The sequence below is a fragment of the Phocoena phocoena genome, chromosome 15 (genome assembly GCF_963924675.1).
Source record: "Phocoena phocoena chromosome 15, mPhoPho1.1, whole genome shotgun sequence".
In the NCBI taxonomy this organism is placed as follows: domain Eukaryota; kingdom Metazoa; phylum Chordata; class Mammalia; order Artiodactyla; family Phocoenidae; genus Phocoena; species Phocoena phocoena.
In genome coordinates this window covers 57914399-57933993 of record NC_089233.1, presented here as the reverse complement: position 1 = coordinate 57933993, position 19595 = coordinate 57914399, and the positions used below count along the sequence as shown (strand labels likewise).

The window sequence follows — 19595 nt, the reverse complement described above, 5'->3', positions numbered from 1 at the left end:
TTCATTCATGTGGTAGCATGTGTTACAATTTCCTTTCTCTTTAAGACTGAGTGATATTCCATTGAATGTATATACCATATTTTGTTTATCCATTCATCTGTTGATGGACACTTGGTTTGCTTCCACCATTGGGCTATGATCTCTTTGGCTGCTATGAACATGGTTGTACAAATAGCCCTTCAGGATCCTACTTTCAGTTCTTTTGGTATATACTCAGAAGTGGAATTGCTGGATCATTTGGTAATTCTATTTTAATTTTTTGAGGAACTGCCATACTGTTTTTCACAGCGGCTGCACCATTCCCACCAGCAGTGCACAAGGGTTCCAATTTCTCCACATCCTCACCAACACTTTTTTTGGTGGTAGCCATCCTACTACAGGTGATGTGTTATCTCATTGTGGTTTTGATTTGTATTTCCCTAATGATCATTGATGTTGAGCACCTTTACATGTGCTTATTGGCCATTTGTATATCTTCTTTGGAGAAATATCTATTCAAGTCTTTGCCCATTTTTAAATCGGGTTGTTGAATTGTGCAGTACTTCTTAGAATTAAATTATACCATCTTTAGCCAGTAGGCTCTTTTTCAAGCTATGTTCTTTTGCTACATTATATTAGTCTTTGAATGCTTTCTTGCTTTCTAGAATAAGATAACTGAGGCACATATTCCTTGCCCCAAACCTGGAATCAACCATTTTTACTTGGAGTCTTGGTTTCTTTTATACCATTAATTTATAGCTTTGTATCCTTAAGCATAAATAGATGCTCAATTAATATTTCTAGGTAAGTTAGCTTGGAGCCTAAAATCTCAACCAGGGTGATGATACAAGGAGGTTTTGGTGGGTTAACTCAAACAAAATGACATTGCCCACAGACTTTGCCAAAAGTGCTTTCCTGGCTGTTGAATGTTTATGAGAAAATCAATCTGTATCTCTAGAGACCTATTCTGTTTTGTTTTGTTTCAGTTGTTAAATACACATTTCTTTCTTTCCATAGATACTCTTCTTATTGACTATCAGTTCACCTTTAGCCTATCCCAGGAAGATGACCGCTATTACACAGCCATCAATTTTGTGGCTACACCTGATGAAGTAAGATTTAAAAGTCTTCTTACTTTGTTTTGAATTTGTGTGGAACTTTTTCTTGGTCACTATGGATAGAAGCACTGCCTTAGCAGTGGTCTCCAGAAGTGGAGTCCACAGGATGATGTTTAGAGGTACAGGAAAGAAATGTTAGAATCTACATTTATCTCCTTTGTATTTAAAAGGTAAGATTTACCATGTTGTTAAGATTTTCTTTTTTTTTTTTTTTTGCAGTACGCGGGCCTCTCACTGTTATGACCTCTCCTGTTGCGGAGCACAGGCTCCAGACGTGCAGGCTCAGCAGCCATGGCTCACAGGCCTAGCCGCTCCGCGGCATGTGGGATCTTGCCGGACTGGGGCACAAACCCGTGTCCCCTGCATCGGTAGGCGGACTCTCAACCACTGTGCCACCAGGGAGGCCCCATGTTGTTAAGATTTACCATGATCTGATATACAGAGTGACATTGACTCCACACATACTTGGTTTGCCCATCAGCCCATCACAGCCCCATACAGGAAAGGAAAGGAGACTGCAAGGGGAACTTCCCTGTTAGGGGGGCAGTGTCAGAACCGAGATTTACTCTCTCAGAATGGAAGTTAATACCAGTAATGCAAGACAGAGGTGACATTTATGCTCCTAGAATGAGTTCCTATCCTCATTAGGAGGTAAAAACAGTGAAGAAGTAAGCCAGAAATAATTGAAATTACTAAGGTAACTATTTGAAATGTATTTTTATATCTACTGTTGTTAATGGTAAACCCCAGCCTGCCATGAGGTATTACCTAGAGGTAAAAGGGAGCCAACACAGCATGACATTTAAAAGTAAAGCATCTAGAATATGAACACGCACCTATATGATTTCTTCAGTGAAATATAAAGTCATTTAATACCTACTCTGGTACATAATGAAATTTTACTAAATTAAATTAAATGGTAAATTATTTAGGAGCCTCCTTGGAGGTTTCTTATTTCTCATCAACATACACAAAGCCATTTACCATTACAAAAATACAATAAATGGGGCTTCCCTGATGGCGCAGTGGTTGAGAGTCCGCCTGCCAAAGCAGGGGACACGGGTTCGTGTCCCGGTCTCGGAAGATCCCACATGCCGCGGAGCGGCTGGGCCTATGAGCCATGGCCGCTGAGCCTGCGCATCCGGAGCCTGTGCTCCGCAACGGGAGAGGCCACAAGAGTGAGAGGCCCGCATACCGTAAAAAAACAAAACAAAACAAAACAAGACAAAAATTACAATAAATGTAACAAATAATACATGGAAAATAATATGATAATAAGCCAAAGTGCATTCCTTTGGTAACAGATGTTATCAACAAGCACTGCTAAATTTAAGAAATAAATAAATCAGTAGTAAAATGAAGTCCAGTGTGGGATGTTCACAATTAAATGAAAGTAAGATTTGTTTTTTGTATTCCACTTCAATGATAAAATTAAGAAGAGATGTACTAGAGAAGATACATTCTCATGCGTGAATAGCTTTTTAAGTAAAAATAATAAATGACTTTCAGTGAAAATGTTTTGTGGAAAAATTGTGTTGGTATATCATTTCAGTGGCTGTACTGACCAGAATTTTTTTAATTTTTTAGGATAAGGCTATAGCAAAAGTACCACACATGAAATTTATTTACTGCCTTGTTTCTCTTATGACAGAATATTTAATAGTTACACAATGTATGTGTCCTGTCTTTTACAAAAGCATCAAGATTTCAAGGTTATTAATCCTTTCCAGGGAAAGAAGTAATTGCTAGTAATGTGCTACCAGCAAACATTAAAAAATAGGGAATTCCCTGGTGGTCCAGTGTTTAGGACTCCATGCTTCCACTGCAGGGGACACGGGTTCGATCCTTGGTCAGGGAACTAAGATCCCACGTGCCGTGACGCAGCTCAATAAATAAATAAACACTTGAGCTGTCCCTTTAAGACGATTGTGAGGCCTTATTAATAAATGAGAAGGTAACTGCTTTATGAGAGAAACTTCTGGTTTGGAGATCACGTTTTGGAAATAGCTGTTTGGAAATGCTTCTATTGTAATTTTTGTGCTGTAAAAACTATCAAAAGAATGCTCTTTAAAATCTTAATTTTCTAATCTGTTTTAAAGATCTTTCAATGTGAAGAATTTCAGCAGGATTGGATTCAAAAATATAAAATGCAACATCTGACTCATTTGGAAAAACAATTTTTTGACCCCAAGAAAGGGATTAGCCAAATTTCAGGGAAAACTAAAAATTAGTATCATGATTTACCCAACACTACTGACAGTGCTCTTCTTCCAGCTGGCCCAACACATTCCTCAGAGATACCTTTCTCAGTCATTAAAACCAAGAGTCACAGTAAATTAAACTAGCTCTTTAAACTGCTGTATCTCTAAGTGGTATACAAAGTTTTCAAAGGTAATAAAACATATTCTGTCATATTTCTCTTAAAATGAGAGAAAAATGTTCTTAATCATGGATGAAGACAATTTAAAGTTTTTAAATTTAGTTTATTTCAGCTTTATGTGCTATTCCTTAAAAACCACTTCCATTGGGCTTCCCTGGTGGCGCAGTGGTTGAGAGTCCGCCTGCCAATGCAGGGGACATGGGTTTGTGCCCCGGTCCGGGAAGATCCCACATGCCGCAGAGCGGCTGGGCCCGTGAGCCATGGCCGCTGAACCTGCGCGTCCGGAGCCTGTGCTCCACGATGGGAGAGGCCACAACAGTAAGAGGCCCGTGTACCGCAAAAAAACAAACAAACAAACAAAAGAAAATCATTTTGGAGAACTTTACACTGTATATAATCTATGGGTTCAGAAGTACATAGGTTTGATTTATAAGTTAATATGAATTGAGACACTTGACCAAGTGTTTTACTCTTCAGACATTTGGAAAGGGCTGCCCAGAGGATCCTTAAGAGGCTGATTCCCTAACATAGGTCACGGGATGTAGGTCACTGTGCTCTGGTGAGGGTCTTTTTAAAAGATACTTTTTCATGGAGTTAGGCATTTGATAAAGCATTAAATCCCATATACTTTTTTTTAAATTCAACTAATTTATTTATTTGGTTGCACTGGGTCTTGGTTGTGGCAGGCGGGCTCCTTAGTTGTGGCGTGAGAACTCTTAGTTGCGGCATGCATGTAGGATCTAGTTCCCTGACCAGGGATCGAACACGGGGCCCCTGCATTGGGAGCACAAAGTCTTAACCAGTGTGCCACCAGGGAAGTCCCTAAATCCCATATACTTTTATGGGAGGGAAATGAAATTTGTTTGGGGTATATTGCTTATGTTAAGGTTAGAAATTTTGCTGTTCTATAAGCATGAGTTTCTCTTAAGACATTAAAGTATCTTTTTGTAATTAAGAAAGTTGAGAGCAGTAAAATTTAACTACTGCTTTCTTTTAAAATCAGGAAACTGTTACAGTAATTCATTTTCTAATTATTTGTACATCTCATCAGCAAAATAGGGATTTGGACATGTTCATCAATGCCTCCAAAAACTTCAACCTCAACATCACCTGGGCTGCCAGCTTCTCAGGTAAAGACATACCTAGAGAAGACCTTCCGAGTGGAGATAATTGATTGAGAAAGAGTTGAGAAAAGGGGCTCTGGAGACAGACAGATGGGTTTGAAACCCACTTTTGCCACTTATTAGCTGGAAGACCTTGAGCAAGTGTCTAAAATCTATCTCTAGACCCTTAGGGTTATTCATCTTAAAGAGAAGGTAATAATACTTATACTGTAGATTAAATTTGGCTGTACCTGTCAGTGCCTGCCATGGTATCAAGATCAGTACATGCTCACGACCCCTGCCCTACTACCACCATTAATACCATTGCTGCAGCCTCTGCTGTGGTGCTGCCATCATCATCTCCATCCATGCTTCAGAAGTGGAAAATGCAATTGACTCAGTTTCAAGAAATGGAAACATTTTTAATAGAATGAGATTTTAGTAGGTACAGGGGAAAATGTACTTTGGGAATTAAATAAAACTCCAAGAGCACAGCTTTTGCTGTCTTGTTTATCTTACAGTGATTTACTAAAGATCTTCTGAGCAGAAAATCTAAAGAAAGAAAGGGTGGCCCTGATGTAGTGGTTAAGAATGTAGCTCAGGAGACCTAGATTTGAATTCTCCCTGTTACTTGTTTTCTGAGCCAGTTTCCGCAGGTATGAAATGGGATAATAAAAACAGCCGTGTAGAATGTTCTGAGGATTAAATGAGATAATAAATGAGCCTGCGTGTAAGTGCTAGAAACATGGGATATTCTCATCAAATGGTAATTATGTTTCATCATCATTATTACTATCACAATACTGTTTTTTGGTCAAAACACAATCAATTAGACTGAAACAAAATAAAAACATTACTTTGCACATCACTTTGTGTTCATCATATCTTAAAAGATTGTGTAGAATTCAGAAAAGGTTCAGAAACTTGCAGTGAGGAGAGGTCTTTAAGAAAAAGTCTGAATTATCAGAGCCTTTGTTTGGAGAAAGGTGGCATCCCTGAGTATGTGATTGATTTACAATGACAGTCTCAATGAGGACCAGCCAATCTGGCTTCAGTCACAGGATTTAACTCAGACTTGGGAAAAGCCTATTTCATGAATCTTTATAAACACTAGAATTCCTGGCTGAGGGACAATGTGGAATGTTGAAGGACTGCCTGGGAATAGGATAGGTTTATATCAGATTGGGGGGATTTAGAGTCAGTTGTAGCTGGTAGCAGAAGGGACTGAGTGACCCCTAGAGCTCCTTCCTCCCTGCTGCTGTTGAGACTTGCAGTCACTGCTAGTTAAAAAGTGAGGGCTGAATCCGTGTCCCTGGTATGGGGGATCTAGAGCACTGCCAAACAGGTTTAAGGGGGCAGTGCAAAGCAAGTGAAGTGTTGTGGGCAGAATGAATGCCATTGCTTGTTAATAGGATTCTAGTGGTGTCTGGATTTTCAAAGCCACATGTAGCCTGTTTCTGTGGGAGGAGTTGTAGGGGATCCTGGTAAAGCCATTTGGGTTAAGGGCATAGGCTTGTGTATCAGCCCTCCCAGCTTCAAATCCCAACTCTACTTCCTGCCTATGTGACCTGAGCCAAGTTACTTATTTTTCCTGAACCTGAGTTTTCTGATGTGTAAATGAGGATAATAGTTGTTACAATTAAATGAGATCGAGCTCTTAAAGGCCATTTCTGGAACATAGGGTTTAATAAATGCTATTATCATTATTATTAGTGAGGGCAGATTTGGTCCCCTAAAAGGTCTCTTTATTTCATTCTTTTCTTCCTAACAGCTGGAACCCAGGCTGGAGAAGAGATGCCTGTTGTTTCAAAAACAAACATTAAGGAGTACAAAGATAGTTTCTCTAATGAGAAGTTTGATTTTCGCAACCACCCAAATATCACTTTCTTTGTTTATGTCAGTAATTTCACCTGGCCCATCAAAATTCAGGTAAGAAGTGCTTTTTAGTCTCATACTTGCAAAGATGGTGAAATGTCTGTAGTGAAACTAAATTCACTAATCTGTAACTTGCGGTAAACGAAATGTACAATATTAATATTGTTTTGGCTTTGTAATATCTGTGGTAAAGGAGTGCTGAGCACATACCATAAAAGAGGATTGTAGTGGGGCTGCCTTAAATCACTTATGAAGGAAATTTATAAGCACTTTTTAAATAAATTTATTTTTATTTATTTATTTTTGGCTGAGTTGGGTATTTGTTGCTGCACACGGGCTTTCTCTAGTTGCAGGGAGCGGGGGCTAGTCTTTGTTGCGGTGCTTCTCACTGAAGTGGCTTCTCGTTGTGGGGCACAGGGTCTAGGTGCGTGGGCTTCAGTAATTGTGGCACGTGGGCTCAGTAGTTGTGGCTTGTGGGCTCTAGAGCACAGGCTCAGTAGTTGTGGTGCACGGGCCTTGTTGCTCTGCGGCATGTGGGATCTTCCTGGACCAGGGATCGAACCCGTGTCCCCTGCATTGGCAGGTGGATTCTTAACCACTGTGCCACCAGGGAAGTCCCTGTAAGCACTTTTGAAAGCAAGTTGATATATAACAGATTTGGTAATTACAACTGTATTTATTTCTTCATTAAGGACTTGTCACTAAAAAGCCTGTAGAGCTACACAAAGAGCTTCAATTCTGGAATGAGTAAGGTGCATATAAATGAAGCAAACACACATAACCAGTGAAAGCTGGCGTATGGAAAGTGCCATATGAGAAGATCCCCAAAATGCTATCAGGTTCTAAAGGAGCATAGGATGGAGGGTGATGGGGACACAGTGGAGGACAGTATAAGGTCGCCTTAAGGGTTTTAGGCCTTATAGTCAGACAGATGCAGGTTTGAGCCCTGGCTTGCTCTTGTACAATTCCTGTACCCTCTCCACGACTCAGATTCTTTGTACATGTGACCTGAAAGGGTAGGTCTAAGGGTTCATTTTGCCTGCTGCAGCCACTGCTGCTATCAACCTGCCTCTTTTCTCTGTTCCCAGGGGACCAGTGCACTCCCTCTTATCCAGGCTTGACCCATGGCCCCATTTGTGCTCTTTATAATCATCTGCCACTATGTCTTTGAGGCCTTGCCTCAGTACTTTCTGCTTTAACCCCCTTCATTTTGGGTAAAGGTGTGGAGTTCCGGGAAGGGTGGACTTTTGTTTATTTGTTTAATTTAATTTATTTTTTATACAGCAAGTTCTTATTAGTTATCTGTTTTATACATATTAGTGTATATATGTCAATCCCAATCTCCCAATTCATCCCACCACCACCACCACCTTGTTCCCCCCCTTGGTGTCCATACGTTTGTTCTCTACATCTGTGTCTAAGGGTGGACTTTGAAACAACTGGTTCACCTTTAGCCGTGGCAGCGTGGTCACTAGACTGGGGCTCTGGCTGCTTGCCAACTTTCAGTAGTGTGATCAAGTGAAGCAAGTCGCCACTGATCATTTGGGATGGGCTTGAAATCTTGTTCTAGTGGGTATGTGTTCATGCCTTGGGACTGTAACTAAAGAACAGTCAGTCACTCTTTTCCTTTCTGGAATGTGGAGGACAGGCTCTGTGTTGTATTTTTTTCTCACCACCCTCTTTTTCTATTTAGATGGTCCACAGATTTGTTTATCCTCTAATCTGCTTCTTCCTTCGTTCTTGCACACTCTCTGCTTCCCTTCCCAGCTAGCCTTCTTGTACGCATTGACCACACTCCCTGTTTGTTTCCTCTTATCCATTCACCCATCAGCCCGCAACAGTCTGCCTTCCTCCTTCACCACATCCTGAAGCTGACTACCACGGTGGACTCCAGTGACTGAATTCTTTAGTCCCCTTCTCCTTCTCATTGCATGATTTGAGTCAGCATCTTTCCTGCCTTCCTGGTCCTTTCCCTGATTCTCTGGCCTGTCTTTTTAAGGAATCTTCTTCCTTAAACACTGAGGTTGTCTGAGATTCAGGCCATGGTTCTGCTCTGTCTTTATCCCACTTGTAAGACTTATTGTACTACTTCTGTACTTGTGATTTTCAGTACTCTGTCTTCAGCCCTGCTTACACTTGAACTCCAGACCAGTGTTCTTAGTTGCTGCCTAGGCATCTCTACCTGGACGTTCACAAGCTCCCTGTACTCAGGGAGTTATTCTTGTGATCTTAGCCCCAAACCCTCTGCTTCCTTTCTAGTGAATGGCACCACCATTTGTCCTATTGCATAAGCAATAAGCATAAGCATTCCTGGAATAAACCTGACTTGGCATGATATATGATTTTTTACTTTATCTGTTGCTGGACTCAGTTTGCTAATATATTGGTTAGAATTTTGTATCTATCTCATGAGTGAGAAAGTCCGGTAATTTTCCTTTCTTGTCTTTGTTATGATTTTTATATCAAAGTTAAACTAACCTTTGTTTATAAATTGAGGAGTTATCTCTCTTTCTCACTTCTGAAAGACGTTATATAAGATTAGAATTATATGAATATATGAACCTTGCATACTTGATAGATCCCTGTTGTAAAATCATTTGATTCTGGTGTTTTATTTGTGGAGTTTTCTTTTCTTTTTTAATTGCTGATTCAGCTTCTTTAATAGTTACGGGATGTTTTGGATATTCTCTCTCTATTTGCATTACTTAAGATAATTTTTTCTAGATGTTAATTTATTTCATATGTTTTCAAATGCATTGACACAAAGTTGTTCACACTGTCCTCTTTTCTAATCTTGGCAGCATCTGTGCTTAAGTGTATTGAATCATATACTTAAAAATGGTTAAAATGGTAAATTTTATCTTAATATATATTTGCCCCAATTTTTTAAACTTTAAAAAAACAGACCAGAGGGCAGACAGCAAAAGCAAGAAGAACTACAATCCTGCAGCCTGTGGAACAAAAACCACATTCACAGAAAGATAGACAAGATGAAAAGGCAGAGGGCTATGTACCAGATGAAGGAACAAGATAAAACCCCAGAAAAACAACTAAATGAAATGGAGATAGGCAACCTTCAAGAAAATGAATTCAGAATAATGATAGTGAAGATGATCCAGGACCTCGGAAGAAGAATGGAGGCAAAGATCGAGAAGATGCAAGAAATGTTTAACAAAGACCTAAAGAAATTAAAGAACAAACAAACAGAGATGAACAATACAATAACTGAAATGAAAACTAGACTAGAAGGAATCAATAGCAAAATAACTGAGGCAGAACAGATAAGTGACCTGGAAGACAGAATGGTGGAATTCACTGCTGCAGAACAAAATAAAGAAAAAAGAATGAAAAGAAATGAAGACAGCCTAAGAGACCTCTGGGACAACATTAAACTCAACAACATTCACATTATAGGGGTGCCAGAAGAAAAATAGAGAGAGAAAGGACCAGAGAAAATATTTGAAGAGATTATAGTTGAAACCTTCCCTAACATGGGAAAGGAAATAGCCACCCAAGTCCAGGAAGCACAGCGAGTCCCATACAGGATAAACCCAAGGAGAAACACACCGAGACACGTAGTAATCAAATTGACAAAAATTAAAGACAAAGAGAAATTATTGAAAGCAGCAAGGGAAAAACGACAAATAACATACAAGGGAACTCCCATAAGGTTAACAGCTGATTTCTCAGCAGAAACTCTACAAGCCAGAAGAGAGTGGCATAATATACTTAAAGTGATGAAAGGGAAGAACCTACAACCAAGATTACTCTACCCAGCAAGGATCTCATTCAGATTCGATGGAGAAATCAAAAGCTTTACAGACAAGCAAAAGCTAAGAGAATTCAGCACTACCAAACGAGCTCTACAACAAATGCTAAAGGAACTTCTCTAAGTGGGAAACACAAGAGAAGAAAAGGACCTACAAAAACAAACCCAAAGCAATTAAGAAAATGGTAATAGGAACATACATATTGATAATTACCTTAAACGTGAATGGATTAGATGCTCCAACCAAAAGACACAGCCTTGCTGAATGGATACAAAAGCAAGACCCATATATATGCTGTCTACAAGAGACCCACTTCAGACCTAGGGACACATACAGACTGAAAGTGAGGGGATGGAAAAAGATATTCCATGCCAATGGAAATCCAAAGAAAGCTGGAGTAGCAATACTCATATCAGATAAAATAGACTTTAAATTAACGAATGTTACAAGACACAAGGAAGGACACTACATAATGATCAAGGGATCAATCCAAGAAGAAGATATAACAATTATAAATATATATGCACCCAGCATAGGAGCACCTCAATACATAAGGCAACTGCTAACAGCTGTAAAAGAGGAAATGGACAGTAACACAGTAATAGTGGGGGACTTTAACACCTCACTTACACCAATGGACAGATCATCCAAAATGAAAATAGATAAACAGAAGCTTTAAATGACACAATAGACCAGATAGATTTAATTGATATTTATAGGACATTCCATCCAAAAACAGCAGATTACACTTTCTTCTCAAGGGCACACGGAACATTCTCCAGGATAGATCATATCTTGGGTCACAAATCAAGCCTCAGTAAATTTAAGAAAATTGAAATCACATCAAGCATCTTTTCTGACCACAACACTATGAGATTAGAAATGAATTACAGCGGAAAAAACATAAAAAACACAAACACATGGAGGCTAAACACTACGTTACTAAATAACCACGAGATCACTGAAGAAATCAAACAGGAAATCAAAAACTACCTAGAGACAAATGACAATGAAAGCACGACAATCCAAAACCTATGGGATGCAGCAAAAGCAGTTCTAAGAGGGAAGTTTATAGCTATACAAGCCAACCTCAAGAAAAAGAAACATCTCAAATAAACAATCTAGCCTTACACCTAAAGGAACTAGAGAAAGAAGAACAAACAAAACCCAAAGTTAGCAGAAGGAAAGAAATCATAAAGATCAGAGCAGAAATAAATGAAATAGAAACAAAGAAAACAATAGCAAAGATCAATAAAACTAAAATCTGGTTCTTCGAGAAGATAAACAAAATTGATAAACCATTAGCAAGACTCATCAAGAAAAAGAGGGAGAGGACTCATATCAGTAAAATTAGAAATGAAAAAGGAGAAGTTACAACAGACACCACAGAAATACAAAGCATCCTAAGAGACTACTACCAGCAACTCTATGCCAATAAAATGGACAACCTGGAATAAATGGACAAATTCTTAGAAAGGTATAATCTTCCAAGACTGAAGCAGGAAGAAATAGAAAATATGAACAGACCAATCACAAGTAATGAAATAGAAACTGTGATTAAAAATTTTCCAACAAACAGAAGTCCAGGACCAGATGGCTTCACAGGTGAATTCTATCAAACATTTAGAGAAGAGCTAAAACCCATCCTTCTCAAACTCTTCCAAAACATTGCAGAGGAAGGAACACTCCCAAACTCATTCTATGAGGCCACCATCACCCTGATACCAAAACCAGACAAAGATACTACAAAAAGAGAAAACTACAGACCAATATCACTGATGAATATAGATGCAAAAATTCTCAACAAAATACTAGCAAACAGAATCCAACAACACATTAAAAGGATCATACACCATGACCAAGTGGGATTTATCCCAGGGATGCAAGGATTCTTCAATATATGCAAATCAATCAATGTGATACACCATATTAGCAAATTGAAGAATAAAAACCTTACGATCGTCTCTAAGATCAGGAACAAAACAAGGATGTCCACTCTCACTGCTGTTATTCAACATAGTTTTGGAAGTCCTAGCCACGGCAATCAGAGAAGAAAAAGGAATACTAAATTGGAAAAGAAGTAAAACTGTCACTGTTTGCAGATGACATGATACTGTAAATAGAAAATCCTAAAGATGCCACCAGAAAACTACTAGAGGTAATCAATGAATTTGGTAAAGTAGCAGGATACAAAATTAATGCACAGAAATCTCTTGCATTCCTATACACTAATGAGAAAAATCTGAAAGAGAAATTAAGGAAACACTCCCATTTACCATTGCAACAAAAAGAATAAAATACCTAGGAATAAACCTACCTAGGGAGACAAAAGACCTGTATGCAGAAAACTGTAAGACAGTGATGAAAGAAATTAAAGATTTTACCAGCAGATGGAGAGATATATACCATGTTCTTGGCTCGGAAGAATCAATATTGTGAAAATGACTATACTACCCAGAGCAATCTACAGATTCAATGCAATCCCTATCAAATTACGAGTGACATTTTTTACGGAACTAGAACAAAAAATCTTAAAATTTGTATGGAGACACGAAAGACCCCGAATACCCAAAGCAGTCTTGAGGGAAAAAAATGAAGCTGGAGGAATCAGACTCCCTGACTTCAGACTATAATGCAAACCTACAGTAATCAAGACAATATGGTACTGGCACAAAAACAGAAACATAGATCAATGGAACAAGATCGAAAGCCCAGAGGTAAACCCACGCACCTATGGTCAACTAAGCTATGACAAAGGAGGCAAGGATATACAATGGAGAAAAGACAGTCTCTTCAATAAGTGGTGCTGGGAAAACTGGGCAGCTACATGTAAAAGAATGAAATTAGAACACTCCCTAACACCATACACAAAAATAAACTCAAAATGGATTAGAGACCTAAATGTAAGACCAGACACTATCAAACTCTTAGAGGAAAACATAGGAAGAACACTCTTTGACATAAATCATAGCAAGATCTTTTTTGATCCACCTCCTAGAGTAATTGAAATAAAAACAAAAATAAACAAATGGGACCTAATGAAACTTAACAGCTTTTGCACAGCAAAGGAAACCATAAACAAGAGGAAAAGACAACCCTCAGAATGGGAGAAAATATTTGCAAATGAATCAACGGACAAAGGATTAATGTCCAAAATGTATAAACAGCTCATGCAGCTCAATATTAAAAAAACAATCAACCCAATCCAAAAATGGGCAGAAGACCTAAATAGACATTTCTCCAAAGAAGACATACAGATGGCCAAGAAGCACATGAAAAGCTGCTCAACATCACTAATTATTAGAGAAATGCAAATCAAAACTACATGAGGTATCACCTCACACCAGTTAGAATGGGCATCATCAGAAAATCTACAAACAACAAATGCTGGGGAGGGTGTGCGGAAAAGGGAACCTCCTCTTGCACTGTTGGTGGGAATGTAAACTGATACAGCCGCTATGGAGAACAGTATGGAGGTTCCTTAAAAAACTAAAAATAGAATTACCATATGATCCAGCAATCCCACTACTGGGCATATACCCAGAGAAAACCACAATTCAAAAAGACACATGCACCCCAATGTTCATTGCAGCACTATTTACAATAGCCAGGTCATGGAAGCAACCTAGATGCCCATCGGCAGACAAATGGATAAAGAAGATGTGGTACGTATATACAATGGAATATTACTCAGCCATAAAAAAAAAATGAAATTGGGTCATTTGTAGAGACGTGGATGGATCTAGAGACTGTCATACAGAGCGAAGTTAGTCAGAAAGAGAAAAACAAATATCGTATATTAACGCATATATGTGGAACCTAGAAAAATGGTACAGATGAACCGGTTTGCAGGGCAGAAATTGAGACACAGATGTAGAGAACAAACTTATGGACACCAAGGGGGGAAAGCCACGGGGGGGGGGGTGATGAATTGGGCGATTGGGATTGACATGTATACACTGATGTGTATAAAATTGATGACTAACAAGAGCCTGCTGTATAAAAAAATAAATAAAAATTTTTGTAAAAAGCAAGATTCTTTTTAGACAATGACAAGCTTATTCTAATATTTATATAAAAAGCAAAGATTCTAGATTAGCTATAACAGTTTTGAAAAGAGGAATAAAGTGGGAAGAATCGCTATATGAAATATTAATAATACTTCCTATTTAGCTACGGTAATCAAGACATTGTGGTTATTGTTGGAGAGATAGACACATAGATCAATGGAACAGAATAAAGAACCCAGAAATAGAACCACATAAAAACATCCAACTGTTTTTTGACAGAGGTGCAGTCAATTCAGTGGAAGAAGGATAGCCTTTTCAACAAATAATGCTATAACAATTGGACAACCATAGGCAAGTAAATGAACTTTGACCAAACCTCACATCCTACACAAAAATTAATTCAATGTGGATCACAGGTTTAAATGTAAAATGCAAAACTAAAACTTTTAGGAAAAAAATAGGAGAAAATCTTCATATCCTCAAGCTAGGCAGAAGATTTTCAGATTTGACAACAAAAACATGACCTATGGAAAAAAATTAATAAATTACCCACATCAAAATCAAAAGCTTGGGGCATCCCTGGTGGCGCAGTGGTTGAGAGTCCGCCTGCCAATGCAGGGGACGCAGGTTCGTGCCCCGGTCCGGGAAGATCCCACATGCTGCAGAGCGGCTAGGCCCGTGAGCCATGGCTGCTGAGCCTGCGCGTCCGGAGCCTGTGCTCTGCAACGGGAGAGGCCACAACAGTGAGAGGCCCACGTACTGCCAAAAAAAAAAAGCTTTTGCTCTGTGAAAGACACTGGTAAGAGGATGAAAAAAACAAGCCATAAGGCTTCCCTGGTGATGCATTGGTTAAGAATCTGCCTGCTAATGCAGGGGACACAGGTTCGAGCCCTGGTCCAGGAAGATCCCACATGCCGCGGAGCAGCTAAGCCCATGCACCACAACTACTGAACCTGCGCTCTAGAGCCTGTGAGCCACAACTACTGAGCCCATGTGTCACACCTACTGAAGCCTGCGTGCCTAGAGCCCGTGCTCCACAACAAGAAAAGCCAACACAATGAGAAGCCCGCGCACCGCAATGAAGAGTAGCAGTAGCCCTGCTCGCCGCAACTAGAGAAAGCCCGCGTGCAGCAGCGAAGACCCAGTGCAGCCGTAAATTAGTTAATTAATTAATTAATTTTTAAAAAAGAAAAAAAACATGGGCTTCCCTGGTGGCGCAGTGGTTGGGAGTCTGCCTGCCGATGCTGGGGTCGCGGGTTCGTGCCCCGGTCTGGGAGGATCCCACGTGCCGCGGAGTGGCTGGGCCCGTGAGCCATGGCCGCTGAGCCTGCGCGTCCGGAGCCTGTGCTCCGCAGCGGGAGAGGCCACAGCAGTGAGAGGCCCGCGTACCGAAAAAAAAAAAAAAAAAAGAAAAAGAAAAAAACAAGATAAGCTATATACTGGGAGAAAATATTTGGAAAAATATTTCTGACAGAGGACTTGCATCTAGAATATAAAAAGAATTCTCAAAACTCAACATTAAAAAAATAAACAATCCAATTAGAAAATGGACAAAAGATATGAAGAGACATTTTATCGAAGAGGATATAAGTATGGCAGATAACCACATGAAAGATGTTCAGCATTAAAAGCCATTAAAAAATGAAGACCACAATGAGAACATTGTATTCACAAGGTTTCATTGAGTCGGTCAATTTTTTAAACTGGGGAAAAATTGGAAATAACCTAAAATAAACTATTGTAAACATTCATTAAAAAAAAACCAAAACCCATAATCAGAGGGAATTCCTTGGTGGTCCAGTGGGTAGGACTCCACCCTTCCACTGCCGAGGGCCCCGGTTCAATCCCTGGTCAGGGAACTGAGATCCCACAAGCCACGAGGCATAGGCAAAAGAAAACCACCCCACAGTGAGAATGAGATATCACTACACACCTATCAAATGGCTAAAATTTAAAATAGTGATAACACCAAATGCTAGAGAGAATGCAGAGAAATTGGATCATGCATACATTGCTGATAAGATGGCACAGCCAGTATGGAAAATAGTTTGGCACTTACTATACTTAACGCAGCAATTGTATTCCTGGGCATTTGTCCCAGAGAAATGAAAACTGATGTTCATACAAACACCTGTATACCAATGTTTATAGCACCTGTACAGCAGCAATATTTAGCTTCATTCATAATAGCCCCAACTGGAAACAACCCAAGTATTTCTCAACAGGTGAATGGTTAAACACACTGTGCTATATACATATCATGGAGTAATGCTCAGCAATAAGAAGAAACAAACTATTGATACAACTTGGATGAATCTGAGGAAGTTTTGCTGAGTGGAAAAAATATCTTAGAAATGTACATGCTGCACGATTCCATTTATGTAACATTTGAAAATAAAAATTTTAGACCAAAAATAGATACAGACCTACTGAAGCTTCAGCTTTCTCTGACTTCTTCTTGACCCTCTTTTCAAAGGGTTCATTAGATTAGGTCAGACTCACCCACTCTCAAGGGGAGGGGATTATACAGGATATGCACATCAATATAGTAGGAATCTTAGGAGCCATATTAGAATTTTCTCTGCCACTGGCTATATTTGGAGTGGGGCTAGCAGGGTTAGGTTGTTTCTCTAACCCCAGGGAATTTGAGCTCTAGGCTCTAGTCAGTACAATTTCAATTTGATAATGTCTGCTAACACTGCCAAGTTACAGATCACATACAATTGTAAAATATTTTATTTGGGTTCTAGTAAATATAATTTACTGACTTGTTTTAAGTTCAGGTTATTTTCATACTGACATACCTTATTATATTCCAAATCTGATTGAACTTCAAGCTTTGTTTCTTATAGTTGAAAACTGATTAATATTTTTAAGATTCTTAGTGAAAACATTGACTTATATTGCTGGCGTTTTTCCCATTTGGAAAGAGGGCTCTGTGCGTATAAACGGGCTTTTGTGCTGGAGATAGCTTTGCTGTTGCCAATTCTGACTTCCAGGTTTTTTTTTCCTCCCATTGCCCTGTTGCTCCCCACCCTCTGAAAGTCACTGAAATGGTCATTTCCTTCTGGAGGGATCTCTTCCCCACACTTACTTTTTTAAATACTTTTTTCAAGTTTAAGACTCAAAGAGATGATTTTCTACCTGATTTTTTGGTCCTCTTTACCTGGACTGGATCACTCACTTGAATAAGATCCACTTATGAAAGCTGCATTCAGGAGCACTTTCGAAAATAAATGATAGCATGCTCACCATTTAGTTTGCCAGGCTTCCCTTGAAAAAACAGGTAAGTTCTGTTGAAAATATGTCTTTTTGCTCATTGTTACAAATAGCTGCAGTATTCATGAACAATGTGACTGGACCCTTGGCATCATGTATTCTTGGTGTCTTCTCAAAAGAACCTGATCAATGCTGGTTCTTTCTATACTTGGGACTATATCTGGGTGTGTGCTGTGTGGCAGGCTGAGCTTGCATCTTCCTGGGCAGATGTGGGTATGTTCTCAACAGAGGGGGCTGCACCTTTCTGTATTGCTTTATATTCCTCAGAGCCTTAGTCTTTCTAGGTGTAGTTAGCTTTTACATACACACTTAGAGACCATATAGATTTAGTTAAAATGTAGAGACTTATTTAAGGAAGAGAATAGGAAAATGTCTAAATGGTTCAGTGTAGGTCATACAGTTAAATTTCAGTATGGCTTTCAATGCAGACAAAAGCCTTTTTTGTCTTTGATTCTCATTTTTTAAAGCAAAATAACTGAGGCAATTTAATTCTCTACTCAGAAATTCGTGTAAATATTAGTGTTTTAAAAATGGTAATGGTAAACTCAAGTTCTTTCACTCTGAACTGACCCCGGGATTCTTTTCCATAATTAGGAACAGATCAAAACCTACAACTGCTAACTGAGGGAGTTTGCAACTAACTATAAAAATCTTTGTAGATTCAGTTTAAAATTGTAAAAAACCACCCAGACTGAAAAGGCCTGTGTGTCAGAGGGTGGTGGGTGTGTTGGGTCAGTTGTGCCTGGTTTCTGGTTGGTTGCTCTTGTGGGTGAGTGCCCCTCGCTCAGCCTCTGCTTTCAAAACGTGATTCTAGATGTTCCCCTGAGTCAGCAGGACTCACCTGGCTTCAGCCATGGTTATAGTTTGGGAGGGTAGGTATTCAAAATAGAGAATGCACAAGTAGACATTGTGTGTGAGGTGGGAAGATGGGTGGTGGCGCTGGGATTCTGGCTTGTTACAAGCTCTGCAACAGAGGTGGTTATTGTCATGTGGAGCTAGTATTAAAGTCCTCTCCATGCTGGGTGTTTCATTTGCTCGTTTATGTGAGAGGCTAGTGTTCACAAGTAAAGGCAACACAGAATTTATATTGAGAACTGGGCATTCATTTAGATGTCAGAGTTATGTTTATGGATGCTAATAGGATTGCGTTACTAAGCAAAGGATGTATGAAACTTTTGTTTGTTTTCACTCAGCTGTACTTCTTCTAGTAACAGCTTTATTGAGATATAAGTCACATACCATACAATTCACCCATTTAAAGTGTACAATTTAGTGATTTTTAATATATTCACAGAATATTTTAGAATGTTTTCATCACCCCCAAAATAAACCCCATACCCAGATGCAGTCCCTTCTCATTTCTTCCTTCCTCTAGCCCCTGGCAACCACCAGTCTACTTTCTTTCTCTATGGATTTGCCTATTTGGGGCATTTTATATAAATTGAATCATGTAATAGGTGGTCCTTTGTGACTGGCTTCTTTGACCTAGCATAGTGTTTTCAAGGTGCAACCATATGTAGTATGTTTCAGTACTTCATTCCTTTTTAAGACTGAATAATAGTCTATTGTATGGATAAACCACATTTTGTTTATCCATTCATCTGTTAATGGATACTTGGGTTGTTTTCACTCTTTAGCTGTTCTGAATAGTCAGATATACTTCTAAAGTTTATATTTATTTTATGATAATAATGTATACACATAGCTTCTGGTATTAGATGTCTGTACCTTAAGGATTTTAAAAATTATAAAGCCACGAAATACATTTAGAACTAAACTTAAAGTATAAATCTGGACTTCCCTGGCAGTCCAGGGGTTAAGACTCTACGCTCCCAACACAGGGGGTGCAGGTTCGATCCCTGGTCGGGGAACTAAGATCCTGCATGCCTCACGGTGCAGCCAAAAAAAATAAATAAAGTATAAATCTGTCTCAGTTTCAGATGGCATTTAAATTTCCTGTACAACCTCATGGTTTTCATCATGATCATTATTTATTATTCCTTCTTCTTAAAAGTCTCCTCTCTTCTACTTTTCAGCTGTGGCTTTGACTGTTTCTTCTCAGTTCAGTGCCATTGTTCCCT

General features: G+C 39.1%; 1 protein-coding gene across 1 annotated transcript in view; it reads left to right on the top strand.

Annotated features, from left to right (window-relative positions):
• ATRN (attractin) overlaps nt 1–19595 on the top strand; it is a 172477-nt gene that overhangs the window by 108991 nt on the left and 43891 nt on the right. Inside the window, exons 22-24 of the mRNA XM_065892394.1 lie at nt 997–1091; nt 4529–4607; nt 6352–6509. Of these exons, the coding sequence (XP_065748466.1) occupies nt 997–1091; nt 4529–4607; nt 6352–6509 (332 nt within the window). The remainder of the gene's footprint in view (nt 1–996; nt 1092–4528; nt 4608–6351; nt 6510–19595) is intronic.